The 27,600-nt window shown below is 44.5% G+C and overlaps 5 protein-coding genes across 10 annotated transcripts; 3 read left to right on the top strand and 2 right to left on the bottom strand.

Annotated features, from left to right (window-relative positions):
- Positions 1–488: 488 nt before the first annotated feature.
- LOC123794184 (histone H2B type 1-J) lies at positions 489–12,353 on the bottom strand. Of its 4 annotated transcripts, none has more exons than XR_015722583.1 (4): positions 11,052–11,946; positions 10,197–10,388; positions 7,359–9,303; positions 489–5,644 (listed from the first exon to the last, which is right to left on the bottom strand). XR_015722583.1 is itself a non-coding variant. In XM_087858032.1 (3 exons), the coding sequence occupies exon 1, from the start codon at positions 12,327–12,329 to the stop codon at positions 11,949–11,951; it is 381 nt and encodes a 126-aa protein (XP_087714158.1). In that variant the 5' UTR covers positions 12,330–12,353; the 3' UTR covers positions 489–9,303; positions 10,197–10,388; positions 11,052–11,948. The 4 variants fall into 4 exon arrangements, 1 of the variants encoding a protein (XP_087714158.1); XR_015722584.1 differs by having other exon boundaries at positions 489–5,049; XR_015722585.1 differs by having other exon boundaries at positions 489–7,485; positions 7,587–9,303.
- Positions 12,354–12,638: 285 nt separating this feature from the next.
- Positions 12,639–13,353, top strand: LOC123794177 (histone H2A type 1). The gene has a single exon (XM_045800403.2). The coding sequence runs from the start codon at positions 12,640–12,642 to the stop codon at positions 13,030–13,032; it is 393 nt and encodes a 130-aa protein (XP_045656359.2). The 5' UTR covers position 12,639; the 3' UTR covers positions 13,033–13,353.
- Positions 13,153–18,688, top strand: LOC123794147 (uncharacterized). Its single transcript, XM_087857896.1, has 3 exons — positions 13,153–13,251; positions 13,341–13,896; positions 18,576–18,688. The coding sequence occupies exons 1-3, from the start codon at positions 13,153–13,155 to the stop codon at positions 18,578–18,580; spliced, it is 660 nt and encodes a 219-aa protein (XP_087714022.1). The 3' UTR covers positions 18,581–18,688.
- Positions 18,626–27,460, bottom strand: H2BC12 (H2B clustered histone 12). Of its 3 annotated transcripts, XR_015722582.1 has the most exons (3): positions 26,996–27,460; positions 19,867–20,072; positions 18,626–18,772 (listed from the first exon to the last, which is right to left on the bottom strand). XR_015722582.1 is itself a non-coding variant. In XM_045800410.2 (2 exons), the coding sequence occupies exon 1, from the start codon at positions 27,383–27,385 to the stop codon at positions 27,005–27,007; it is 381 nt and encodes a 126-aa protein (XP_045656366.1). In that variant the 5' UTR covers positions 27,386–27,460; the 3' UTR covers positions 20,781–25,059; positions 26,996–27,004. The 3 variants fall into 3 exon arrangements, 2 of the variants coding, with proteins under 2 accessions (XP_045656366.1, XP_087714157.1); XM_045800410.2 differs by lacking the exons at positions 18,626–18,772; positions 19,867–20,072 and adding an exon at positions 20,781–25,059; XM_087858031.1 differs by lacking the exons at positions 18,626–18,772; positions 19,867–20,072 and adding an exon at positions 20,781–24,982.
- Positions 24,284–24,609, top strand: H4C9 (H4 clustered histone 9). The gene has a single exon (XM_045800417.2). The coding sequence runs from the start codon at positions 24,284–24,286 to the stop codon at positions 24,593–24,595; it is 312 nt and encodes a 103-aa protein (XP_045656373.1). The 3' UTR covers positions 24,596–24,609.
- Positions 27,461–27,600: the final 140 nt, after the last annotated feature.

Raw genomic sequence — 27,600 nt, 5'->3', positions numbered from 1 at the left:
ATAAAATCATTTTATATTGCTCACAGAAGACTGGTTTCTCAATTTGGAAAAATATTTGTCAGTGTTTATGAAAAGTAAAAATATGACTACTTTGAAAACTGTCAATTCTACTCCTAACTATATGCCTGAAATTAATGAATGCATAAGTTCACCAAAAGACATACATAAAAATATTCATAGAGCTTATAATACCCCAAAAAACTAAAAGCAACTGAAAAGTAACCCAGGACATTAAATTTTAAATTGTTAGCATTTCCTGAAATTGTCTTGTAAGCATTCTTAAAGTACAAATTAACGCTTTAGCCCTAATAAGATGTCACCATAACTTCCAGGTCGTTAGGAGTCAATCAAATATTTTAACATGTATTTATTATTTTTAATCAATAACGAAATTTTAGAATTCAAATCTACAAACTTCAGAGTATTGACTTTGTAACATAAATAATGTAAACATAAATTCAAAGATATTATGGTTTGTTAGTCGTCAACTTAATATTTTACATAAGATGGACTTTTCAATCAAGCATATAAATAAAAATATTTTAAAATGGTATTTGAATCAAATAATGCTGGAAAGCCCAAACACAGTGTTACACTGCTGACCTGCCCTATGATCAGAATGGAACGGAATGAAACTGGCAGGATGGTTTTTGGGTTTACAGAAGTAGTGTGGAGGGTCTGGTCCTACTCTTACGTTCAGGAGGCCTTTCTGCTCCCATGGGAACGAGTGGGACAGCAGCACTAGCTCCCCGGAGCCGGGGCCTATGGTGTGGAGGAAGGCCCTGAACACATCACTTTGTTCCTGATTGTTGGGATTAAGTGTAAAAGCACCTTTGGTCTCTTCTATTAGATGCCTGAATCAGTTCTTGACAAATAGGCACTTATTCAACAGTTACTATTTATTGTACCATTATACACTATTTTTTAAAAAGATTTTATTTATTTGACAGAGAGAGAGAGCACAAGCTGGGGAGAAGGAGAGGCAGACTCCTCGCTGCGCAGGAAGCCCAACTCAGGGCTCGATCCCAGGACCCTGGGATCATGACCGGAGCCAAAGGCAGACGCTTAACCGACTGAGCCACCCACACCCCCCCACACACAATTATACACTATTAAAGTTATTCTCGATTATCCAGGCTCTTGTAGGACAGGTGTGGAACTGACTAAATAAAGCAAATGGGGCTTAATCCAAGGGCAGGTTTTGTGGAAAGAAATGAGTATCAAGAAGTACTAGACATGCAAAACCAAAATCCTGTAGGATTTAATTCCAATATCTTTTGCTTACCAGATAAGTAGAATGGATTGCAAAGCAACAATCTAGTCCTAGAAAATAATTAATTTGATATGCATCATATGGACAACATTTAAGATCATGCCAGTACGCTTTTGGAATTTTTAATTGAGAAGTCACATTTTGTTTCCAGCAGGAAACATACCAAGACAAACCTCTTTGGTACAAAGCATTGCAAAGGCCTGAATAGAGGAAGCTGTCAATTAGGGAAAATGAAAGATATAAATTGTTTTTTCCTTTCCTATCTTGACATCTATAAAAAGTTGGTCCAAAGAAAAAAACCGGTTCTTTCCACTCTCCCAAGACAAATCACCAAATTCTGAAATCCACATGTTAGGTGTCGGAACGTGTGCAAGGTTACAGTGTGATAGTTACTGCTCTTGAGTAGATGAGAAATGTTCAAAACAGAAGCCATCCTCCTCCCAAAACCCCCCAAAAAGCACAAAAACACAAAACAAGTTTAAAGAAAGACCGGGGGGGAGGGGTAGAGAAAAACACACTATCAGATCAAAGGAATCCAGAATGAGCATGGGAGGTTAAGGCTGAAGCAAGAACAGAGCAGAGGGGCCAAAGACATGGGATTGGGAATTTCTCTCTGAGGAAAGCTCCTGTTTAGTAATTGGGTATGAAACCTTCATCCATGATAGAAATGATTTGTTTTTTTTAAATGAGCAGAGAAATTGTAGATGGGTGTTGAGTCATGGTTTGAAATGCAGGTCAAAAGGATGGAAGATCTTCTGAAGAACTTGGGGCCAAGGAGTTACATGCCTGTTAGGTGGGGGGGGGGGGGGGGAGGGACAGTAAAGTGTGCCCTGAGCTGAGACTGGAAAACTAAGCAGGGGGCTCCGGACCGTTTACACAGAGCTTTACTCAGGGTAACACTGACAGGGACAATCTGCTGGAAAATGAGACAGGGCAGCTGCATGGCTATTCTCCGGAAAGTCCAGACAGTAGTCCCCAGATTTGATAGAGCAAGGGGCCCCACAGAAGGGCACAGTAGTGGGATCAAAGGGGCCGCATGCCTCTCCAAGGGCTTGCCTGCACCTGATTGACAGCTAACCTTTAATTACATCTTGCGTCCCACCTGTGTCAGGAAGGGGAAAGACTGTGTTATCTTTAACAGACTCATGGGAGGCCACAGCAAGCCTCCCACACCCGGCCCTTGGCAGGCATTCCTAAAGTATGTCTATGAATCTCCAAGGGCTGGGAACACATAGCCCCCAGAGAGGCCATCCTGCAAACCGGAAGAAGATGGAGTCGGTATTGTCAGCACTCCGACACATGGCCAAACTGAGCTTTGAAGTCTCTTTCTTTAGCTGCGGGCCATCAGGAAGGGCCACTAGAGGTGGAGAAAGCAGAGCACAGCCCAACATGGAAGGGCCCCACATGCGGGGCCAGGAGCCTTCTCTCAGCGCCTGGAGTCAGAGCTGAGCTGCGTGTGACACAGCATTTCCTCCACAACACTGTGCCACAGCTGGAGGAAGGAAGGAAGGAAAAGAAAGGGAACGCACAGGAGCAAAATCTGGAAGATCTGTCAAGCCACTGGAGGTGGGGACGTCTTTCTGGTGGATGAAGAAACCCACAGCTGTGTCGAGATGTTCAGTGAGCTGCGAGCGCGCGTGGGGAAGGAAGGCGGGGGGCCATGGACCGGGGTGGAGAAAGAGCATGGGTTTTGGTGTAACACGTGTTGCCCGTCAGCACTGACTTTGCCACGTATCAGCCACGTGACTTTAGGAAGCTATTCCACACGCCCCCCTCCCCAGCCCGAGCCTCAGCTCCATCTCTAAGATGAGGATAATAGTATATGTTTGTGAAAAAAAAATAATAAACTGGATTAAATAAAACAAGGTGAGTGACTCCTTTTCTGGTTCCCTGACACGCAGCCCTGAATGGGCGGTGGTTTTGGTGGTACTTTGAAGAGTGTCTCAGGCCACGCGGTAGCTAGTGTGGATTTAAAGGAGAAGTTAGGGCTGGAGACAGGTGTGGCAGTCAAGTGTGCCTTCCTCTGTTGGACAGGATGGCCTACTCCAGTGGAAGACTGATGGAAATTTCAGAAGGCAGGGAGTTGGAGGTAAGTGAAACAGAAGGAAAAAGCCTCGGCAAAGGCGCGCATTAACCGCGCCCACCCAGGAGGCCACCAGGTCCCGCGGCTGGAGGAGCAGGGAAAGGCTGGACAGAAGCGCCCTGGGGCGTTGGTCACCGTAGGTGCAGGGTGGGATGGAAGCCTGGGGCTCTGGGGGAGAAGTCCTTAGAGACCAGGGTTTCTCTTCCGGGAGAAATGGAAATCCAGCAGGCAGCGCTCTCAGAGAAGGGGATTTGGAATTTCCCATTGAAACCGACAGACTTCGTGTCTTCCCTAATGAAGGAAGGGCCCTGAGTCTGAGACTCAGAGAAGCGCAGAGTATCTGGAAGTGACGCAATGTGTTCATTGCCTTATTTGGTATATAAAAATAACGCCTGTGCCAATCACCATTAATGAGGAACATCAGGAACTAGAGGAAATCAGAGTTTTAACAAAACCGAAGGTTTTTGCAGGAGGGAAACTGGGAACTCAACCGGGAGTGCTCAGAGAATGCTGGGAAGGGACAATTTGTCTTTGATCATTGGATCATCCAGCAAAAGAAGTGAAAATTCATCAAGGGTCTCCCATTTGGCAACAGTGGATCCAAGGAAGATGACCTCACTCATTTACTCAGAGATGTACTCTGAGCCTGGCTCTGCTCTAAAAGCTGGGAAACACAGTAGTGAGCAAAATAGACTAAAACAGAAAAATACAGCTCTCAAGGGATTTACATTCTAGTGGAGAGGGTGTTAGGGTGATGAGAAGCCAAAGAACAGGTAAAACATACAGCGTGTCAAATCCTGGTACATATTACGGCGACAAATAGAAGGTAAGAAGGAATAGAAAATTAGGGTGGGGTCGCTCAGTGATAAACATGACTGTTAACGAAGGCCCCACTCAGGAGCAGAGGTGAGTGCTGGATGTTATTTCCTTCCTCAGTTACTAGCTAGGGCGCACCTGCGCGCAAGTTTCTGCCGCTCTAGTTACTAAGGAAAGGGTCTGGGGCGCCTGGGTGCCTTTGTGGGTTGGGCTTCTGCCTTCCGCTCAGGTCATGATCCCGGGGTCCTGGAATCTAGCCCCACATCGGGCTCCTGCCCAGCAGGGAGTTGGCTTCTCCTTCTCCTGCTCCCCCTGCTTGTGCTGTCAAATAAATAAAATCTTAAAAAAAAAAAAAAAAAAAAAAGAAAAGAAAAAAGAAAAGAAAGGGTTCCAAGCTAGGTAATGAGAAAAGCAATAGGTAGAACCGTGAGAACATCACCATTGGCCATTTAAAGTGCGTGTGTTGGGGGAGGTTGGAGGGGGGAGAGTCCACGTTTCTGTGTTTGTATAAAGAAGTTCCAGACGGCTACACACGAAACTAATAAACTAATAAACAGGTTCCCTATTACTGATGGGATTGCTGGGCGGTGGAGGTCTATGTTGGGAGCAGGATTGCCTCTTGTGTTTGCTTCTTGTGTTCTTTATGTATGCAAGTATGAAACCCTCGCAAGGGACTGCCTAACAGACACCAGACAACAAAACTAAGTTTGAGCTGCATTACCCCAGACTGCCAGCAGATGGCGATAGCGTGTGACGCGCTCCCGCAGGTGGGCTGGAAGGCGGAGACTCGGCTGGGGGGCTCTTCCTGCGGCCCCCCTCTTCCTGTCCCCTCAACTCAGTCGCCGGAATTTCTCTGTCTCTTGATTCCTGTGTCACCCTTTGTTGACAAAAGAGAAACAGATTCGTTAACTGGGCCGACCTCTTAAAAAACTTTTTTTGGAGGGGGGGTGGAGGTGCAGGGGAGGCAGGCAGGGAAGGGACTGGGGCCCTATTGAAGCACTCCCCGAATCTCCAGGAATTATCAGCATCTTGCCCACACTGTTGCACTCTCCGGGCTTCATCAGGCGGGAGGGGGACACAAGCTCGTCATTTCAGTCTTGAGTATTGTCACAAATGTCCCAACAGATACAGAGGTAAACAAAATACAAGATTCTCGCACAGAAAAAAAAAAAAAACTCAGAAGGGATCATTTGCGACATCAGCCAATATCTAGCGCTTTAAAACAAAACACCACAACCCTCAGGTGCCTCATATACTTTTCTACAATGATTTTATCTGAATTTGGATTCCATCGGTTGCTATGTCTCCCAAATCTGTTTTAATTCATAACACTTAACCAAATCTCCAAATAGTCAAGTTTGCTCTTTGGAAAAGGATTGATAAACGATGATCTGGGTGATGACAATTCTCATTGTTCATGGATTGTCATTGCTTGTAGAGCCTTTCTGTGACAAGTCCTGGGGAGAAGTTTTCTAAAAAGCAAAAGTAATATCATACTGATAGTTTCTGTTCATATTTCAGTCACATAGAAGTTAGCATCTTTAAGTTTATAATTGAAACACTTCTCTGAAAACCTTAGTTTTTTACACAATAAGCAAACAAACTTGTTTTCTATATCTATAGGCAAAATAGGAAAGATATCTTAACACTTTATTATTCTGAATTAGGAACCAGAAAGAAAGAAAGAAGAAGAAAAGGCTTGAACCTAAAAATCTGACCTCAGGTGAGGTCAAGGTCAGATTTCAGTAGAAACAGACTTTTCAATCCCTTCTCCACTTTCAACTGACACTCACTAATATTTTCTCCTTCCCAAATTAAGGAAGAAAGAACCTAGAAGTCTTGATGTTGCAAAATAGCTTAAGAGAAAACGTCTCTTTTAATGAGGTATAATGTGGCACTCTTCTTCGTGGCTAGTGCCTTTGTTTCTTGTTTGAAAAGCCTTCTCTATAGCCATATTTTCCTATTTTATCTTCCAAAGACCTTAGTGGTTTTCTATGTACATTTAGGGGTCTTCCTCCAACAACCACCCCATAACCAGTTGCCCCAATCAATTTTTTTGAGCAGCCCAACTCTTCCTCACTAACCTGAAATCTCACCTCTCTTTTGTGAAGTTTCAACAAAAAATTAGATGTGATCCTTGGCTTTCTATTGAATTCAGTTGGTAAGTGTTTCCATCTCTGTGCAGTACGACATAGTATTATATAAGTCTTTTATCACTAAACCATGTTCAACCTCTCACTGGGTTTCTTGGATTTTTTTTTTATCACTTTGCTTTTCAAATAAACGTTAGAATTAACTTCCAAATTCCAAAACTAACATTACGGTTTTGACTGGAATTTCCTTGAATAATTATACTGATTTTAGAAGAATTGACATCTTTATGCTATTGAATATTTCCTGTCCATGAACACATTACATCTTTTCATTTAATACCTTTAAATAAGAGTCTGATAGCATTGGATTTCTTCTTAATCATACAATGCAGCTATTATGTGGTTTGTTTGTTTTTTTAAGATTTTATTTATTTAGTCGACAGAGACAGCCAGCAAGAGAGGAAACACAAGCAGGGGGAGTGGGAGAGGAAGAAGCAGGCTCATAGCAGAGGTGCCTGATGTGGGGCTCGATCCCATAACGCCGGGATCATGCCCTGAGCCCAAGGCAGACGCTTAACGACTGCGCCACCCAGGCACCCCAGCTATTATGTGGTTCTATATATATATTTAATAATTTCTGAAAAAGTTTGTTGTTATACAGAAATTCAATTAATTTTTGTAAATCAAGAAATAAACGATGGCCAAAAACCAAAATACACTCTTTTCCACATACTGCTTCTCCATAACAATGATGATTTGCCATTTTGCGTGTCTCAGTCCTAATTTTAAGAGCATGCAAAATCTTTTTAGCTATAGAAAATAGCTCATAATCTGGAATCCACTGCTCTTCTGGTTCTATTGTGAGGCCATCTATATATTGTGTAACTTGCAGAGTTATGTGACACCAAGACACCCTAAATAAAATGCTAAGGGAGAAGGAAAGAAAAACCAGTGATCAGGTTAAATAGACAAATATGGGTAGAAAGGACAATTTTTCTCAACTCAGTTATCTAAAAACCATTTCACCAGGTGACCAATTCTTAAGAATTATTGAAACTTTATTTGTGTATTTATCAATGTTATAGTAACTTACATTAGTGTAGTTTAACTTGTATTTGAAGATTTCTGAGACTAAGTGGACTGGCTTTCATTGTGTATTTTTTATGATAGCCTTTTAAAGAACATGCAAACTGCCTCTGTTCCAGTTTTCGGCCCGTCTCCTAGAAAGAGAAAGTGCAAGAGGAAGAAGGAAATTAAAAACTTAGAGAAGTTTGAGCAACAGAGGAATCCAAAGGCCAAAATCCCCCAAATCAAAACTTACCACGTATGTCTTAAGCCAGCTAGTGAATCGAATTAAAATTGCTTTAACTTTACATAAAAAAATGAACCATTTTTGGTAAGTCAATAAAATTGAATAGTGTCATCTCAGCGTCCACTGGCAGAGGCATTCCTCCTTTGAATACCACAACTTGTAAAAACAAAAACCAAAAAGCCAATAAACTCAACAGAGTAAGCCCTGAGATCCAAGGATGGAAAGTGAAGGTCGTTTGAGCTGGTGATTAAGCCTCGCAGCAGACGGACCCTCCAATTCTGCCTCTCTCTTCTTTAACCAGTGTGTTTTGGCAATGGCAGAAATTAGGGCTATTCTTTGTTGCTCTTCAGTCCCTATACATTACCCAGATGAACAGAACTCCAGTGACTTGCCAAACTCCCAGATGCCGCTTTCCCTGAGCCTCCCAGTAATTGACAAGGCCGCCGTCATGAAGGCTGTGCTACACGTTAGAGTAGTGAGTCCCGTGGCCGTCTTCGCATTGCCTCCTCTTCTCTATAATGTACTGAAACGGGTCAAAACGGTGTTGTGAGACAGGAGGTATAAAGCATTCAATAAGTTCATAGATAAGCTTGCTAGCAATGGCCTGAGAGCGAAACACCCCAAATCTAGAATAATTGTCTATCTCAGTGAAGTCCGTATCTGCCTCATCCAGGACAAAATGGAGCCAGGAAGACTTGTCCTAGGATACGTGACTTGGCAGCATCCGCCTCCGGGTCAGCTCTACCGAGCTAAGCGTGTATGAAGCGCTCCCGTGCACCCTGTCCTAGCACCACTTCGCCGCCTCGCTTACAAACTGCCGGGGCAGTAAGAAGGGCGCTGAGAAAAGAAACTTGGCGACATGCATGCGGTTGGTGTTGTCTGCCTGGTTACCGAAAGCGTCCTTGGAAGCCTGGACTTCGTGGTTGGCACTGGCGTGGGCCAACATTATTCCTATACTCTGCACCATTCTGAGTTCATCCATCTCACTCTTCTCCAAAACTTGTCAACAAACCTCCTCCACTTTTGCCCCTTCCCATCTTTCCTCCCCAGACGAATCAGCCACACACATGAATCCGTTTAGGTCGGTATCTTGGATCACTTCTCTTTCCAGCAAAAGTAACCGGTGAGATGCAATGCTCCTCCCACGGGCAGCAATTCCCCTCTCTCGCCCTCGTCTTTGTACCCTGAGTGGTACGTTGTCCTCACTGTTTCTGATACCGCTGCTAAGTCACATCACACAGGTTGAATACTTGCCACATGCGAGGCGTTGTTCTAGGCACAAGAAAAATGGGAACTCACCAGAAGCATTACTAGACCCCCTTTTTAAATGAGGAAAAAAGCTAGAGAAATTAAAGTCATGTGTAAATGCAAATTTTAAGTGCCACGGCCTAGTTTCCAACCTGGATAGTCTTTCTCAATCAACAATTTATAGGAAACTCCTCATGTTATTAAAAATAAAAAGCATAACTATGTTTCGGACATAGAAATAACTGGAGAGTGGGCTACTTGCTCCAACACTTATTTTCTCCCTTCCGTCGTTGCTCAGGCTGGGCCTGGGATACGTCGCTTCCATGTGCCAATCAAACGCTGACCTAAGCACCATAGCTCTAGATCCCACGGTGTGCGAGGAACAGCAGGAGCACAAGCAACGTGTTCGTCGGGTTTCCCAGTGTCCGGTGTGTAGTATAGTTTCCACAGTAAGTGAGAACAGATGCATTTACACAGCCTAGAACACATATGAATAATGTGCAAAACAAGTTCTTCTTTATTATATATAATATATATACATATATAATATATAATAATAAGGAATCCTTTCTTTATTATTAAAATTCAAAAATTCCACTCTACATTTATGTGCAGGATGCAAATGTGCCTTCATGTCATGAATACAAACGCTTAAGAGAGCCGCACGTCCAGCATTTGGGGGCAATACCAAGAAAAGTGACACTTCGAAATTAAAGCTTAGGAGAATTCATGCAAATCAATGGACAGTTTGTAAATATAGTTATTACTAATTGGAAATTTACCATATATTATCAAAACTTGAAAATAAAATTAACCAAAGTTACATTACAATGGAATTAACTTTAACATACCAAAGGTATAACGGAAGTAGATACCTGCATGATCTCTAGATATAGGGCCACTGATCTCTCCATAGACTTTGTCAGTGGGGCTCTATTAACTCCCTGGGGAAGGGGTGCCTTGATTTCAACAACTGTTGGAGATTAGTTTAAAAAGAAATATGTACACAGTAGAAAAATGAAATATAATCATTTGATATCGCTGGAAAACAAGATATGTACAACCAACTAGTTCTAACACGACGTTCTAGGCATCATTCTAGTTTGTGATTTCTGGGGAAGACCTGTCAAATAGTCGTAAGTACTTAGAGCAACAAATATCTACTTATTTTGTGATATGATATTTCACAATGTACATTTTTTTCAATGACATACCATGTTAGTTTCGTTTTGAACCAGTTCTTCTGAGCTGATTAGCAATGGATTAAAGTGATAAGAGTTTTTCAAGGAAAGGATTAAAACCTTGCCTTATTTACAAGGGGATTCCATCAAGGTGCAAATTACCTCAAAGTTGAAAATTCGATTTATTTACCTGATTTGTTTACGGCTTAGGCAGTTTAATTTTCTGAGTAACAGGAGAATTAGCTGGGATCTTTTCAACTTTGTAGTTTTCGAGTCTTTACAAATTTTCATCTGGGAACGGACTACTGCCTATGACTCATCTTCTGTCTCAAGCCCTGTCCTTTTCCCACAGATTCTGGCTTTTTATTCTGGTTTCTATATCCTATAAGACAAACAACAAAAAAAGTATTTAGCTTGGAAATGATCATCTGACTATTTGGATTAGGTCTGGACTATTGGACTACCTGGACTATTGGAAAGGGTTGGGGGGCTCATGTGACATGTCACAGAAGTGACAAAAATTATTTATGTTCTGTTTATTTACAGATACTCAGTTATCATTCGTGTGGGATGGAGATGAAGGAAAGAACTTTCTCTTCCTTCTTTGTTTTTCCTGTCATGACTGAACATTTTCTATGTGGAAACATACAACAAACCAGTTAATAGCAATTCAAACCGACATATATGAGGAACTGTATGGAGGCAGTTCCTAAATGCTGGACACACCGTTAGAAGCAGCTCAGAAACGGAAGGACATTTCGGAGAGCAGGCAAGATTGACGTAGGAGTACGATCTGAGTCAACAGAGAACTGTACATTTGACACTGGATTTAACAAAATAGTGTTTTACGCATTATCACTGTATTAGATTTAGGTCCGTTTTAGATAAATTAGGTAATGTATTTAAATTAAATTCATTTAAAATGACCTAAACCCCAAACCAGCCGTAGTGGAAGCTTCCAAATGCTTTACACATCGAGGCTTTTAAGCTAAGAGACACAGGATACTGAATACGCACAATCGTTGGGCGACTGGTTCTTACTTACAACGTGACACGGAGTTTCTTTGATCTTCCTCGCTGGTTCCAGGCAACGTCCAACATAGGATTTAAAATACCAACAAAAGGAACTTTAAAACAAACACTGATTTTTGTTCCAGCAGAGTCTAGGATAAATGCCATCAAGCTTCTTTGCCTTCATTGGACCCCCCCCCCCCATAGTCCGGTCTCGCCTTGTAGTATTTTCCATTATATGGGTATATGGCAAAGGGAAAGCGGCGCCCTAATTAGCAATAAAGCACTGGTACTCCTCAGACTGAAAAGGACATCCTCCAAACTCCTTTCTCTCCAACGAAAATTCCAAGAGGAAAATTATAAACATCATTCCCACAAGGATAGAACGCTAAAGACGAGGGGAATGAAAAGCAGCACGGACCGCCAGGCACGTTCACTCCGGGGGCTGCGGTGTGCTGGGCCAGGGGGCGGGACCGGCCGCGGGTCTCCGCGCATCCACCCCCGCGGGCGCGCCCAGATGCCGGCTACCAATCAGGGCGCGGAGAGGAAGCGCGGCAGATTCAAACTGCCCGCGAAACCCCTGCACCCGCGCCCAACTCTTTACTCTCGACAGATAACTGGAAGAGTATTTGAACTTGCTTCGAGCTTAGCTTTCTTTACCAGCGTTACTTAATCCTAAAGATTAATAGTTCCTAAGGGACAGTGAAAAGCTCAGAGCATTGTGACTTTGCACAAAGGAGCTCCAGAGCTTTGCCAGGGCCTGGTAAAGTTTGTCGTTCAGTTATCGCGACAGGAAAAGTCTGACATTGCTCAGTGATTACAGTAACAGTTACAAGAGCCCAGCACAGAAAGCAAGCAGCAGCTCTCTCCTTGCGAATATAGGTGGCTCTGAAAAGAGCCGTTAGTTTTCGATTTGCAGCCAACTCACTATTTACTTGGCGCTGGTGTACTTGGTGACGGCCTTGGTGCCCTCGGACACGGCGTGCTTGGCCAGCTCCCCGGGCAGCAGCAGGCGCACGGCCGTCTGGATCTCCCTGGACGTGATGGTCGAGCGCTTGTTGTAATGCGCCAGGCGCGACGCCTCGCCCGCGATGCGCTCGAAGATGTCGTTGACGAACGAGTTCATGATGCCCATGGCTTTGGACGAGATGCCGGTGTCGGGGTGCACCTGCTTCAGTACCTTGTACACGTAGATGGAATAGCTCTCCTTACGGCTGCGCTTGCGCTTCTTGCCGTCCTTCTTTTGCGCCTTGGTCACCGCCTTCTTGGAGCCCTTTTTCGGGGCAGGCGCGGACTTGGCTGGCTCAGGCATGATTCGCAACGGCTCAAAACTCCTTTTAAAAAAAGAAAAAAAAAAAGCAGAAGGAAAACGTCATGGGTCCCATTTATATAGAACCTCTTATGCAAATAAGGGGTAAATTACAGTCAGCTATCTGATTGGTGGCCAGTCAGGGCAACGTCAGACGTTAGTTCTGCCCAATCAGAACGCAAGGGTTCCAAAGTTGCATTTCCATTGGGTAAGATAAAGCTGCAATCTTAACCAATGAAAAATTTTCTTTTTCAAGCCCAATATGGGCTATAAAAAGTGCTACCCCTACCCTTTCAACAGGTTTGAAGTCATAATGTCTGGACGTGGCAAGCAGGGTGGCAAGGCTCGCGCCAAGGCGAAAACGCGTTCCTCGCGGGCTGGCCTCCAGTTCCCGGTGGGCCGTGTGCACCGCCTGCTCCGCAAGGGCAACTACGCCGAGCGGGTCGGGGCCGGCGCGCCCGTGTACCTGGCGGCCGTGCTGGAGTACCTGACGGCCGAGATCCTGGAGCTGGCGGGCAACGCGGCCCGCGACAACAAGAAGACGCGCATCATCCCGCGCCACCTGCAGCTGGCCATCCGCAACGACGAGGAGCTCAACAAGCTGCTGGGCAAAGTCACCATCGCGCAGGGCGGCGTCCTGCCCAACATCCAGGCCGTGCTGCTGCCCAAGAAGACCGAGAGCCACCACAAGGCCAAGGGCAAGTAGTGGCCCATATGACCGTTTACGGTAGCTCGAGTAAGCGGAGTCCAAACCAAAGGCTCTTTTCAGGGCCACCTATATTTTCTGAAAAAGAGCTTAACATTTGTTTCTATACTGAATGAGAAAATGAAACGTACGAAATTGCGCCGTTCTTACCTGTCCTCTATCCCGGTTGAAAGCAACACCGTGCACGAAAGCCTAAACCTGCAGTGGACGATAGACAAGGTACACAAGGTGCCTTCTCCCAATTACCGCAAATTCCTTTTCAAACGGGGCCGAATCTAATTGTTTGCCTAGTGAGTTCGCGCCCCCAGCTACAAGCTTTTGTCAGTGAAGTTTTCTGGTGCATAAAAGCGTCCCTGGCTGAGTTTAGCAGATGGCGCGGCAAGCAGCTGGCCACCAAGGCGGCCCGCAAGAGCGCGCCGGCCACCGGCGGCGTCAAGAAGCCGCACCGCTACCGGCCCGGCACGGTGGCCCTGCGCGAGATCCGGCGCTACCAGAAGTCCACCGAGCTGCTGATCCGCAAGCTGCCGTTCCAGCGGCTGGTGCGCGAGATCGCGCAGGACTTCAAGACCGACCTGCGCTTCCAGAGCTCGGCCGTCATGGCGCTGCAGGAGGCGTGCGAGGCCTACCTGGTGGGGCTCTTCGAGGACACCAACCTGTGTGCCATCCACGCCAAGCGCGTCACCATCATGCCCAAGGACATCCAGCTCCATACAGGTCAATGGAGAGCTTCATTACAGGACAGTCTTCCCCCATCCAAAGGCTGTCAAGAGTCACATCCATTTTTTCCTAACACACATGCTTTGAGGCACTGCTCTCACCACCACCCTCGATGTTGCCAAATGAATACAATATTGGGATCCATTGGTAGGTATGACGCCATTCTGGGGCCCGAGAAAAGTTTCTCACATTTGGGATGAGCCTAAAATCGTCGGGGCTGTTGCTTCAGGGCAATTTCTGTCACACCTGAAACTACTCAAAACATTTAAAGGTTGTTTCCCGTAACTAGTAACTAGTGCCATTGAAACGTAAAGGGCCCCTCATCACACAGGCTGTTCTGCCTTACAGGCCTAAAGGTGCCAGTGGAGGAAGGAAGATACTCTCAAGTAGAGGATTCTGGTACGGTTTGACAAAGGGCTGCTTAGGAATGAAGTATCCGGGTGGTGGGCTCTGACAGCCCCCGGCCTCTCCTCCCAGGAGGAAGGTCCGTTGATGAGCACCACGCCTAACTTTCGTTGCTGTTGTAACAAAATAAGGAAAACCCCTGCCTACGTTTTTACTGCCCAGAGCACAGAATCTTGCCTCCTACTTTCTGTTCACTGAACTCCTTTAACTGATGTCATCTCAAAAAGAAAAGAAAAAAAAAAAAGCATTCTTAGCACTTTTTTCTTCAATGTCATGGACACCCTTGGGTGCCTGGTGACATTTATGGAAATCCTTCTCAGAATAATATTTGAAGTGCATAAAATGCAAACATTGCAAAAAATGCATCCCATAATTATCACTGTATTTTTAAGAATAAATTTGATAGGACTGACACGTGTGCCTCAATAGTGAGCACATTACATAATACAATCTTGGCGAGCCTAATGACTGCCATCAATAATTAAGCGAGCAAATAACGGTTCAAGATAATCTGGCAATTGTTATGAGAGATGAGATTATCTGTGATTTTCATTGGGTGACATACTCACAGGTTCTGAGGTTTGTGGCCTAAATTCATTATAAAGAAAAATGCTAAAGATCAGTCAGAGATAAATTATATTTTTCCCCATCCCAACTCCTGGGGTTTCTCCTCACTACCACTGCCCCCCCCAACCATGCACGGCCGGATTTTTATCCTCAGCGGTATTGTGGCATATATGGACTCCAGGTTCAAAATCCGTGTTCTAAAATTTGGTTGACCTACCCGTGACTTTTCAACCTAATTATAATTTTTTTCCCTGAAAGCACACCTTCCTATATGGGATTTCTTTAACACCTAAAGTCTATTAATATGTCATATTAATATTCATACCCTTGTTCCTATTTTTGTACTTAAAATATAACTACTTTTTTTTAGGTAAAATATACCTGCTTCTAATCCTAGTATAAATATGGCTTCTTGGATTAAAAATAAATGCTGACAACAGTATCTAACAATGATAGGCACTCAAATGCACACCCCCCGTGGTAAAATATTTAACTTTTTGATGGGCATATTAGAAGCTGTGACCCAAATGATTTTACTCATTATTCAATTGTTGTCTTTAAGTATGTCTTCCAATCATAGGGAAAGAAAAATGATTTTTCCTCTACTCTTCTGAGTGTTTGGCTGAGATCCCTATAATAAAAGACAGTTTTCCCAAAGAAAAACACACAGAAGTTTTAATATTAACATTGTTAAACAACAAAAATTCAACTGGGTAAAGGTCAAATTGGGTTTATTCAATAATTCATGGATCAGGAAGCATCCCGTCCAGCCATAGAAAGTTCTGCTGAGCTATAGAAAAGAAAAGGCTTTTGAAGGTGGAAAGGCGGCAGAAAAAGAAAATTATTAGCAAAGAATGCATTGTTTCAGGCAAGGTCACCCTCTAAAGGGATTGGACGGCCCCATTGGTGGATTATTTTACTAGCAGACTAGGTTAATTGCAATTGGCTAAAGGTTACATTCCTGGGGGTGGGGGGGTGGGGGGAGTCGCGGAGTGAGACTGGGACTAGATTAGGTATTAAATCTTGGTTTGCTGATGTGGGGCTTATACCGCTGACTCCATTTGGGGCCTGCTGTCTCCTTTCTAACATGTGTACCTCGTGTACGCATGGGAGCTACACTGGGGACAACGAGGAACCCGCGAGGTGCCTTAGAAATACTGTTTAAATACTGTCTTCAGCTTGTCAGGGAGCAAGAATTCTTGTCCCCTTCAAGAGTCCTTCCGGCTGGACCAAGAATCCACTTGACCTGAGAAAGATTAACAGGAGAAAAATCTAATTTAATAGCATTTGTACAGGGAATCCACACAGACCTGGAAATTCCAAAGACAGGCAAAAGAAGGCATATGTCTCCTTCTGAGCTAAGGAGAAGGGGCCGGGATTTCAAAGGAAAGGCATGCACTTCATGGGGCAATAAGAAGAGCAGAAGTTTGGTAATTAGATGTTTGCCCTGACATACAGATGGGTCACTCGGCTAAAATTTATCTCTGTTAATAATCCCCTTCTGGGGAAAGACCCAATTTAGATTCTTCTCTGTAGCTAAGGGAGGGACAAAAGTTTCTCTCAAGTGCACAGGGTCTTTGTTGTCTTCAGCTCAATAATCTCGGCAACGTGGCGCATCTTTGGGGCATCCTGCCCTCCGCCACTATAAGCCAAAGACAAAAGGTGAGGGGAAGTCAGTTATGGGAAGACTACCAGGAAAACAAAAATAAAGTTTGTTAGGCAGATATAAGTTGGTGCCTTCTCCACTGATAAGAGTCTAAAGCCGTCTACGGGTGTTGCTGGGTAAACTGGGAGACCCTGGGCCCTGAGGTCTGGACCCAACCCATATCAAAGATGTCGCAGAAGGTCCTTGGTCTCCTCAAGAGAAAGGATTCAAGAGCAAACACAACACAGTGTATGATGGGTACAAGCAGGAGTTTATTAAAGCAAAGGTACACTCTCAAGATGTGAGAGCATGGTGAGCTCGAAACAGAGCGAGCTGTGCGTCCTGGGGGCTGGGTTCCTATCTTTTACTGACAGCTGTGGACTAGGGGGCGGGGTATTTGTTACGTGGGCCGGAAGCAGGGTTTCCCGCTTTTTCCTCCTCACTCGCTCAGGGGTTTCCTGTCGAGGCGCCGCCATCTTGGGCCTGTCTGGTGGGATCCGGCTGCTCGTGGATGCGGCCAGTACAGGCCTCTGACCTTCCCCGTGGCCTCCTCCTTGCTGGCCTCCAGGCATCCTGTGAGAGCACTCACTAACTGCCTACCCTGACACTGGAATGAACCTTTGTCCTTCCTGGTAGAGAGGGAAGGAGGGACAGCTTTGTAAATCTACTTCCTGCTTCAGGGAAATAAGCAGGAAGACAAGGAGCGTTTCTTCTGTCTGCTTCATCTCAAATGCCTTCAGCTCAAAATCAACCTTATGCCAGAGTGGAATATTTTGGGGTGGCCTGTTCTGCTACCTTTCAGTACCTAATGCTAGTATTTGTATTTGTTAGTACAGTAGTAGGTCTGTATTAATAAATCTGAAATCTGCATTATATTTCTAAATGATACACAGAATATTGCTAAACAAAAGTTTAAAGCAAATGAAAGGTCTCTCTTTACAATACTTTTAAGGCTTTTTTTCCCATTTTAAATCTAATCTTCTGGGTTAATGTAATTGAGCACTTTTTCTTATATTTGTAGACATTTATCTATCCATTAAACACAGTTTGGATGTTCTATTCATTTCAAGTTGCATAGGCTTGTTGACTTTTTAGAATAGTGCAGGGAGACATTAAGAAAACCATGTGGGCATGCTGGGGAAACTGGGGGGAGAGGGGACGGAGGAAAGAGGAGGGAAGGACGATGATCAGTCCTTCCTTTAGCCTGAGACCCGCCCTTGCCTTGCCAGGATTCTGCTCCTTTCCCTGTATGTTCCCTTATCAATTTATTTGTGAGCTGCAACCCAAATCAAAGGGGAATAGAAGGCCTGGATTGCTCTCATGTGGAATGACATCCAAAAGCAAACAGAAAAAACACAGAAAACCTATATCGTTGTAAGGGAAGTCATGTGGGAGTTCATTCCTAGGGAGTCACAGATAGAAATGGCACCAGGTGGCTCAGTCGGTTAAGCACCCGGCTCTTGACTTCAGCTCAGGTCATGATCTCCTGGCTGGGATCGAGCCCCTGGCTCCGCGATAAGCACGGAGTCTGCTTGTCCCTCTCCCTCTGCTCCCCACCATCCCCCGCCTTATTTCTCAAATAAATAAAATCTTAAAAAGAAAGAAACTGCACCAGGTGAGTTGTCCCACAAGGGAAACTTTATCTGCAGCAAATAAGGAGGTCACAAGAACTTCCAAAGCCGTGACTCCCCAAGAAGGCTGAGCGGGTTCCTTTTATTTCGGGTTTGGATGAATATGTAGGAAGATGACTCGTCATTGTATGTAGAGGCAGGCGTAAGGTCGCCCATGCGCCTTAAAGAAACATGCCTAGACACACATTGTGTGTTATGTAAATGAGCCTTGTGCTCCTCCTTGGGCAGATTCTAGTATGATAATGAGGCACAGGTCACTGTTGGTCACTCCCTGGGTCACTCCGTGGTCCACCTGCACAGGCCGGAGTCGGGATAAGTTCAAACTGGTCTGGGTGGTCTGGGCAGTTGTTAATACTTGACGGGTAGTTTCACTTTCTGCCAGGGGATACTCTGCCCCCCAGGTCTGTTGCGTGAGATCAGAGACCAGCTGGGAAGAAGAGCTACAGGAAAATGTGGGACAGACGTCAGGGGTTACAGGCAGGTGGGCAGCAAAGGTCAGGTCTTGGGCCCTAGCTGGTGACATCGTCACTTTCCTTCTGGAGTGCATCACTTTTCTTCTGAATGTCCATCTGGTACAGGATGAGAAGACTGGATTCTCCAACAAAAATGTGGTCAAGAGGCGCCTGGGTGGCTCAGTCAGTAAAGCATCTGCCTTCGGCTCCAGTCATGATCCCAGGGTCCTGGAATTGAGCTCCACGCTGGGCTCTTGCTCAGCGGGGAGCCTGCTTCTCCCTCTCCCTCTGCCTGCTGCTCCCCTGGCTTGTGCTCTCTCTCCCTGTCAAATAAATAAAATCTTTTAAAAATGTTTTTTGGCTAAGATGAATCTCTATGGGTTTATTCCGAAGAGCTATTTGGTCAAACGCACATACATTCATGGTGACTACAGCATTTAGTACCGAATTTCATCAAACCTAAAACACCTAAGTAGGCAAGCACAATAGACCATTATGTGCCAATAATCTGTTAAAAAAATAACATTCAACCAAGTCCATTTGAAGCTCTAACGGACTTCATTAATTGATTCCCGGACTGGGCAGCATCTGAGGAGCTGTAGAAAACGGAATGTTTCATAAAACATTCTTCTTATTAGAAGGGTGAGACAAGAAAGTATAAACAAAAGAAAAAGGATTGTTTCAGGCCAGATCACCTCTTAGGGGAAAGGTCAGGGTCCAGTCATGCAGATTACCTCATCTTCCTTTTGGGGGTGAAGGAGGTCCCTGAGACAGATCACCTCTTTGGTGCTTATCAGAAAATTTCTGACTGACTGGTTAAAATGTCCATTTCTGGGGAAGGTTGAAACTGCAGTTCAATTAGGTATTAAGCCCTGGTTTGCTGACTTGGAGCCTTAACCTAAGTGAAGCCATTTTGGGCCGTGGTTTTCTTTTTAACAAAAGAAACACTCAAAAAAGAAATGCTAACTCTACTTGTAACATTAATTTTACATTACACTCATTTTAGACTCAAAAATATGGTAGCGTCAATTTGGAAACATGAGTTTCAAGGAAGAAGGTAATAAATTACAAAATTCTCCATAAAATGGAAAAATATCACCTATTTTCAAGAGGAGTCATTCAATGCTTCAACGACTGTCCTAGGACACACCCAACTGACATCGCACATACAAAGTGAACAAGACAATTTCCTTGCCTTCATAGCATATGTGTTCCAGCAAGAAACAAAATAAACTTAAAAACTATTAAATTTTAGGTTGTGATCAGTGCCATCAGGAAAACCAAATCAGGTTCGTGGACTGTGGAGAGACAGGCGAGCTGTGAGTCTTCCCTTTTGGGTGCCGATACTCATTTCCTGGGCTGCTTGTCACAATTTACCACCAACTGGACGCTTTAGATAACAGAAATGTATTCTTACCCAGTTCTGCAGGCCAGCAGCTCAAGACGACGGAGTTACCAGGGTTGGTTCCTTCTAGCGGCTTTGAGGGAGAAATTCCGTGCCTCGTGCCGGCTCCTCGTGGTGGATCGGAATTCCTGACGTTGGCTTGCGGCGGCTTGTCTCCAATGTCTACGTGGAGCGTCACGTAGCCTTCGTCCCTGTGCATCTCTGTGCCCTCCCCTTCCCTTGTAAGGACACCAGTCATTAGATTTAAGGCCCATGCTAAATCCAGCATGATTTCATCTCAAGATCTGTAATAATTATATCTGCAAAAACCTTATTTCTAAATAAAGTGACATTCTGAGGAAACCAGGTAGACATAAACTGGGGGTGAGAGAAGGGACACAATTCAACCCACTACAATGACCCCGGAAAAATTCTGACTAGATGGTATTTAAGCAGAGATTTGAATAATACCAGGTGGTAAATTATGCTGTTCTTTTGGGGAAAATATTTCTTTTTTTGGTTTGTTTGTGTTTCAATCTTTTATTTAAATTCCAGTTAACACAGAGTGTAATATTAGATCAGTAGCCGGAGTTAGAATTTAGTGATTCATCACTTACACACAGCGCCCGGTGCCCATCACCACAAGGGCCCTCCTTAATGCGCATCGCCACTGGGCCATCCCTCCCCCACACCTCCCCTCCAGCAACCCTGTTTGCTCCTTATAGTTAAGAGTCTGTTTTATTGTCTGCCTCTCACCGTCCCCCCCATATTCATCTGTTTTGTTTCTTATATTCCACATATGAGTGAAACCACATGGTAATTGTCCTTCTCTGACTGACTGACTTTGCTCAGCACAATCCCCTCCAGTTCCATCCACATCACTGCAAATGACAAGATTTCATACTTTTTGAAGGCTGAGTACTATTCCATAGTATATATATGCCAACTTCTTCTTCTTTTTTTTTTTTTTTTTTTTTTGACAGAGAGACAGCCAGCGAGAGAGGGAACACAAGCAGGGGGAATGGGAGAGGAAGAAGCAGGCTCCCAGCGGAGGAGCCTGATGTGGGGCTCAAACCCAGGACCCCGGGATCACGCCCTGAGCCGAAGGCAGATGCTTAACGACTGAGCCACCCAGGCGCCCCCCAACTTCTTTATCCAGTCATCAGTCGATGGACATTCGGGTGCTTGCCCTAGTTTGGCTATTGTTGACAATGCTGCTGTAAACATCGGGCTGCACGTACCCCTTCGATTCCGTATTTTTGTGTCCTTCGGGTAAATACCCAGGAGTGCAATTGCTGGGTCCTAGCGTAGCTCTACTTTCAGCTTTTTGAGGAGCCTCCATGCTGTTCTGCAGAGCGGCTGCACCAGCTGCATTCCCACCCACAGAACAAGAGGGTCCCCCTTGCTTTGCATCCTCACCAACGTCTGTTGTTTCCTGGGTCATTGGTTGTAGCCATTCTGACAGTTGTGCTGGGAGAAGTCTTCTAAGAAGATAATGCAAATACCCGAAGCCATCGTATACATGAAATGTTTCAGCAGGAGCACAAAGCGTAAGGAAGGTAAAGATCAAGTCTGAGATCAAGAATGTGTAAGAAAGATCAAGAGCAGAGGGAACAGGGGTAGAAAGTGTGTTCACAGAGACAGGCAGAGGTCAGATCATGCCAAGCTGAGTCTTGCAAGTCATTCTAAATGGCCATTCTAAGTTTTGAACACGGGAATGGCATAACCCAACTTACATAACTTTGGAAGTTCATTAAGGCAAGTGTGTGGTGAATGCGTAGTTCAGAAGTAAGGCTATAAATTAGGAAACTGCTGTGGTAGTCTGTTTGAGAGACGGTGGAGGCTTGGCCTAAAGGAAGCGGTAGACAATCGCTAGGTACAGGATGCACTTTACAAGTGTGACTAAGAGAGCTTGCTGCCGGCTTTGAGGTGTCCTGTGTTGGGGAGGAGAAAAGAATTGTCCCCCTACCTGTTTCAGTTCTGGGCTGAGATTCACGTAATAAAGGACAGATTATTACGAGAAAAACAACCAAATTTTATCAACACGTATACCTCATACAGACATGGGAAACAGGAAAAATGAATAAACTCCCCAAGATGGCCAAGCCGGCACCTTATATACCATCTCCTGCTAAAGCCAAAAGAAAGGGGCATGTGTTGGGGTGGGGGGAGGGGGGACAGTTATGGGAAGATACCAGGAAAAGCAGGATAAACACATTAAAGTGGTGTCTTCTCCATTAAAATTCTCCTGTTATTTATAGTCTTCCTTCCTGGTACTTAGAAATGGCAGTTTCCTTTATAAATGTAAATGTCTCTTACTAAAAAGTTACTTGTATTTTTAGACATCCTCCTGTATATGCTATTTCTCAAAAATAATCAGTTCAAAGTCAGCCTTATGACAAACAGTTCAGGTGGCACAGTCGGCTACCCTTCAACTGTGGAAAACACAAGGAAAGTACCTTGATTTGCCTGAAGTTTATCTTCATCTATTAAAGTCAGTTAGTATTAGAAAACAGCCCAAATAGCTTTGCATTTTTTACAAAATAATATACTGTAGGTTTATAGAAAAATAAATGCCGTTGCCTCTCAGTTTCATAAACTATAAAGAGCCTGACCAACTTTTCAGACATCCATCCATTGCTACCTTTATCATGACTAGAGGCCATGCAAATATCCAAGAAATCAGAGAAAGAGTGAGGCTACAGGTTGGTGGAATTTTACAGATTTTTAAAGTAGAGAAAGGAGGGTCTCTAAAATGTATTCCAATGAACTAATGCTGGGGAAATATAAGGAAGAAAAAGAAAACAATTGTATTGTTCAATAAGCATAAAGTCAGAATATTGTGTTCATCACTGGCAATCTTCGAAAGAGATGGCAAAGACAGAGAGAAATACCACTTTCTTAGAACCAAGGGGACACAACCTTTTACATTAGATAGGTTTTGCAGTGTGGACTCAGATGCCAGCTGAAGTTAGGTCCAATTCCCTTTCAAGCAACTGGCAGAGTACTGTTTTCCTTGATGATTACATTTCCAAAAAGGTCTCGAAGATCCTTGAGGAAAGTTCCTGAGTTAAGAGGCTGGCCAAAGACTTATTTAGCCATCAAAAGGATTTACATACATTTGGAAAGGACAGAGAAAGAAATCCTGAAAGAGGAAAAGGAAAATAGAGGGACCCTCAGGGAGAAGTAAGTCTCTTACTTTCTATTTGTATTTGCCCTTAAATTAACCTATACTATCCCCCCTCCATAAAATACACTGAATTTGCCTCCCACTGTCTGAATCAGTTTCTTCAAGTGTTTGGCAAGTTTTCTTTTATTGCAACATAAATGCAGGAAAAAATTTCAATATTTTAATGACATTTAAAATTATTTTTATTTTATGAAATTTAAATGGAATACTTTAGAAATACCATAATGCAACCTTGTTAAAAGTAACTCACTGAAATAAACGACAGCAAGAAAATAATTGGACAACAAGGGGATAACATGCTAATGCCGAAAAAAGTGATTAAAATTTCTCAGAAGTTAAGCAATAGTAAAATTATATATATTTTTAACTAAGTATATAATATTAAGTATATTCTTTTAATAAAGATTTTCTTAGATAGATCAAAGTATACTTTCTTTTTCTGATTTCCCTGAATTTTCTACTTGTTCATTAATGACAAATTATTTGTTCTTGCCATTAATGAAAGCTCAAAAAAGTTTTTAAAATTATATTTTATCTAGAAAAAAAACCCCACTACTGAGATACACTTAAGGACCTAGATTGATAGAGAGATTCAGTATTTTTCAGGTTAGGAGGACACAATATTTCAAAGATAACTAATTTACCATAATAAATGTAGAGCCAAATACAAAGATAATTTTCAATGTTACAAATAAGTATAATATTTCAGCAGTACAAATAGACTGATCAGCAGAACAGCGAAATTTCAAGAAATAATTTTAAGTGAACTATTCAATATATGAACAATTAATTTCTTCAAATTAGTTTCTCTTAAATGGTTCTACTCATTAGTAAGAGATAATAGGAACTGCTGTTGAAAATGAAACTCGGTACACCTTTGGTGGAATTTAGCCACATACCTGGAAGATCTTAAAATCTCTATTTTATGAGCACATGTTGTTCTACTTCTAGGAAGTTAGGTTTGGGACATAAACCCTCCCTCCCCCCCCCCCCCCATAACAAGGAGAAAACCTTTACAAAATGGTACAGTCTTATGTAAATAGCGTTAGAAAAAGAAAATAGCCTTAGGTCTCGAGGGGAACGAGGGCCGGAGAACAAAGGGAGCAGCATAGCGGCGGGCGTGTCCTTTCTAGATCCCTCCTCCAGCCCGGACGCACCGCCCGCCCCAGAGCCTCCGGTTTTCACTCCGGTCCGCAGAGGGTACCTATAAAAAGGAGCCGCGCACCTCTCCTGCGCTTTTGTGCGCTAGGTTGCCGGGAAATGTCTGGTCGCGGCAAGGGCGGGAAGGGCCTGGGTAAGGGGGGCGCCAAGCGCCACCGCAAGGTGCTGCGCGACAACATCCAGGGCATCACCAAGCCCGCCATCCGGCGGCTGGCCCGGCGCGGCGGCGTCAAGCGCATCTCCGGCCTCATCTACGAGGAGACCCGCGGGGTGCTCAAGGTGTTCCTGGAGAACGTGATCCGGGACGCCGTCACCTACACGGAGCACGCCAAGCGCAAGACGGTCACGGCCATGGACGTGGTCTACGCGCTCAAGCGCCAGGGCCGCACCCTCTACGGCTTCGGGGGCTGAGCACCCACGATCCACCGTATTTCCAAACACAAAGGCCCTTTTCAGGGCCGCCAAGTTTTCCCTGAAAGAGCTTTAGTGCTTGTCTCCAGACTGGCTGGTGTAAGTTCCTGCTGCGGCTTGTAAGATACAGGTCCGCGTGGGGCGTTGAGAACGCGGGCAAAGAATGGCACTAGGTGGCCGGGGGCCGCAGCCTCTGCTCACCAACGGCTTTTCGCTGCGGGGTGGAATCGCATGGAATCTGGTGAATCCTGGATCATTAGTCGAGTCAAAAAAGTTTTAAGACTCCGGAGGCCTTAGATGTGAAGGTCCGGGCCCAACACTAACCTGTTGAGTATATTGTCAGAGCGAAGGGTCTAAGCGAAGGAATAGGATCCACTCACTGGGAACCTTGAAAAACGGCGGTGTTTGTTAAGGGGAGTTGCAGAGAGCTCTCGCAGGGGTCCTGGAAAATGCACCTCTCTACGCTGCAAAACACAAATATCCATTTCTACGCTACAAATTCAAGTTGCTGTGCTCCCCTGGTACAAATCGCACTGCTATGGGCATTGCACACGGCTGTACGTCTTCTCGGGTTGCGGACCTAGGAGTGGGATTGCTTGATACTGCGGTCTGTGTATTTTCAACACGAAAAGAGCAACTTGCTTTCCAGGGTTGTACTTCTAGTTTACACCCCCATATTCCACAGGTACTCAGTTCCCGTTACTCCCCATCCTCAACGTTTCACTAACGGCGGACTAAAATGTTTTTCCAGTCAGCGTTTGCTAAACTAAATCTTCGTGTATTTAAATTGCATTTCTCTGATTATAATAGAATAGCTTAGTTTCTTACAAGCTTTTGGGCTATTTTGGAGTCACATCTAATTATGCTGTGTTTATATTCTTGGTAGTTTTTGCAAATGCTGCCTATTCTTATAGGGGTTATTTCCCTCTCCCTTAATTCCCCCAAAGAACTGCAGGCGTAAGTAGACAAAAAAATTTAGGCTGCTTATCTCATTATTTGGCTTGGAGAGTAAGGCTTTTCTGAAATTACTGATAACAGACGGATCTTTCTATTCTCTCAATAAGCAATGATTGGTTAACCGAAAGCCTAAACTTTGCAAGGCATTAATAAAAGACAAAGGTAGAGTGAAAGAGCAGAAACCATGCCTATAATAGTTTACTCAAATTTGTGCTAAATATTTTCCATGGATTCTCTCATGAAATAATCTTCTGAAATAGGTTTTATTATTCTCATTTTAAAATGGCAAAATACAGGTACTGACAGCCAAGTCAAATAACCAACTCACAAATGTTATATTCTATAACCCACACCTGTAACTTTTAAGCACTGTGGGCAGCTAGAGAAGCCATCACAAAGAGTGGGTTGCAGTCCTGGTCCTTCCTTCCTTTAGTGGAGAACTGTGGGAAGTGCCAGGACAGGTACAAGATGTGCCTCTGACTATCCCAAACTGATCCAGTCATTCCAGTCTCTTCTGCAGGTCTGATTGTGGGCCTGAGAAAGTCACTTTTATTCTCTCACTCTTTTCACACAGATTTCATATTCTCTCTGGAGAGCAGAGAATTTAGTAGCTTAAAAGTCACAAAGCTCAGAACAATGTTCTCGTACAAGCAAACAGTTGCACAGACTTTAATTTGCTCAAATTATTGGAGGCACAAGATTCCACCTGTTACTTATGTGCCCTTGTTTCTCCCCATTATACCACCCATCGCTTATCTCTCTAGCGGTATGTATGACAAACTAGAAAGCTGGCCAGGTTAGCCAGGTTATCTTTGTGTGTGTGTGCCCTAGTATTCCATTTCTTAGCTCAGGAGAACAAGCGGTTTTTCTTTTCTTTGCAGACTTCTCCCCACGGTAGTCTGGCATGGCCCGGATCCCATGCGCCGGAGAAGCCAAGTTTTTAAAGCTGGATGAAAGCATTGTTCTGCCAACTTAATGTCCCTTCCGCCATGCGGAACCGCCTCGGACGTGACAAAACTGCTGAGCTAAAAGGCCGATTTCGGGAGATCAGTGGGGACTAAATTCATAATATATAAACGCAGACTAGAACCGCAACGGAGGAAGGCCGTTAAGACCAGGCTGTTAGGATTTAAACAGGAAGCCGCTCTCGCACACAACCAAACGATCCACTTTCGCGCCAGAGGCAGGAATCCTTTTGTGCTCACAAACACACGCTTGTGTTAACGTCCGTTAAGGGAGCTGTTTACTACATACACACAGCGGACACCGCACGGTCTATCCGGTTTCCTTCTGGCCAAAGGCGGTTACGAGCACGGCACGCATTATGGCCTCCAAGCAACTGCCTGAACCCAAGCCAAATTCTGATCGCGTATTTGCAGCTCTATTGCCGACAACTTAGTGGCTCTGAAAAGAGCCTTTGGGTTAAGTTTTAAACACGCTTACTTGGCAAGTCTACTTGGCGCTGGTGTACTTGGTGACGGCCTTGGTGCCCTCGGACACGGCGTGCTTGGCCAGCTCCCCGGGCAGCAGCAGGCGCACGGCCGTCTGGATCTCCCTGGACGTGATGGTCGAGCGCTTGTTGTAATGAGCCAGGCGCGATGCCTCGCCCGCGATGCGCTCGAAGATGTCGTTGACGAACGAGTTCATGATGCCCATGGCCTTGGACGAGATGCCGGTGTCGGGGTGCACCTGCTTCAGCACCTTGTACACGTACACCGAGTAGCTCTCCTTGCGGCTGCGCTTGCGCTTCTTGCCGTCCTTCTTCTGCGCCTTGGTCACCGCCTTCTTGGAGCCCTTCTTCGGGGCCGGAGCCGACTTGGCCGGTTCGGGCATGGCCGGGAAAACACGAAAAGCGGCCAAAGAAAGAAAAAAAAGATAAAGAATGTGAGCACAGTGCAGTTTGCCCCTTTTATATAGAAGCCCTTATGCAAATAAGGCGTAAATTACAATCCGCTATCTGATTGGTGACTCTTCGGGGCAACGTCAGACGTTAGTTCTGCCCAATCAGAATGCAAGGGTCCCAACGTTGCACTTTCATTGGTTAATAT

This window comes from Ursus americanus, chromosome 32 (assembly GCF_024610735.1).
Source record: "Ursus americanus isolate L20-20 chromosome 32, mUrsAme1.1.p, whole genome shotgun sequence".
Lineage (NCBI taxonomy): Eukaryota > Metazoa > Chordata > Mammalia > Carnivora > Ursidae > Ursus > Ursus americanus.
The sequence above is the reverse complement of the archived record's forward strand: the minus strand, read 5'-3'. Positions and strand labels throughout refer to the sequence as shown.

What these genes read in the sequence shown, in the direction of transcription:
- H2BC12 (XM_045800410.2), bottom strand. Translation starts at nt 27,385, where the DNA reads ATGCCCGAACCGGCCAAGTCGGCTCCGGCCCCGAAGAAGGGCTCCAAG.
- LOC123794177 (XM_045800403.2), top strand. Translation starts at nt 12,640, where the DNA reads ATGTCTGGACGTGGCAAGCAGGGTGGCAAGGCTCGCGCCAAGGCGAAA.
- LOC123794184 (XM_087858032.1), bottom strand. Translation starts at nt 12,329, where the DNA reads ATGCCTGAGCCAGCCAAGTCCGCGCCTGCCCCGAAAAAGGGCTCCAAG.
- H4C9 (XM_045800417.2), top strand. Translation starts at nt 24,284, where the DNA reads ATGTCTGGTCGCGGCAAGGGCGGGAAGGGCCTGGGTAAGGGGGGCGCC.
- LOC123794147 (XM_087857896.1), top strand. Translation starts at nt 13,153, where the DNA reads ATGAAACGTACGAAATTGCGCCGTTCTTACCTGTCCTCTATCCCGGTT. An exon ending in TGCAGTGGACGATAGACAAG is followed by an intron (nt 13,252 to 13,340) that starts GTACACAAGGTG and finishes TCGCGCCCCCAG; the next exon opens with CTACAAGCTTTTGTCAGTGA.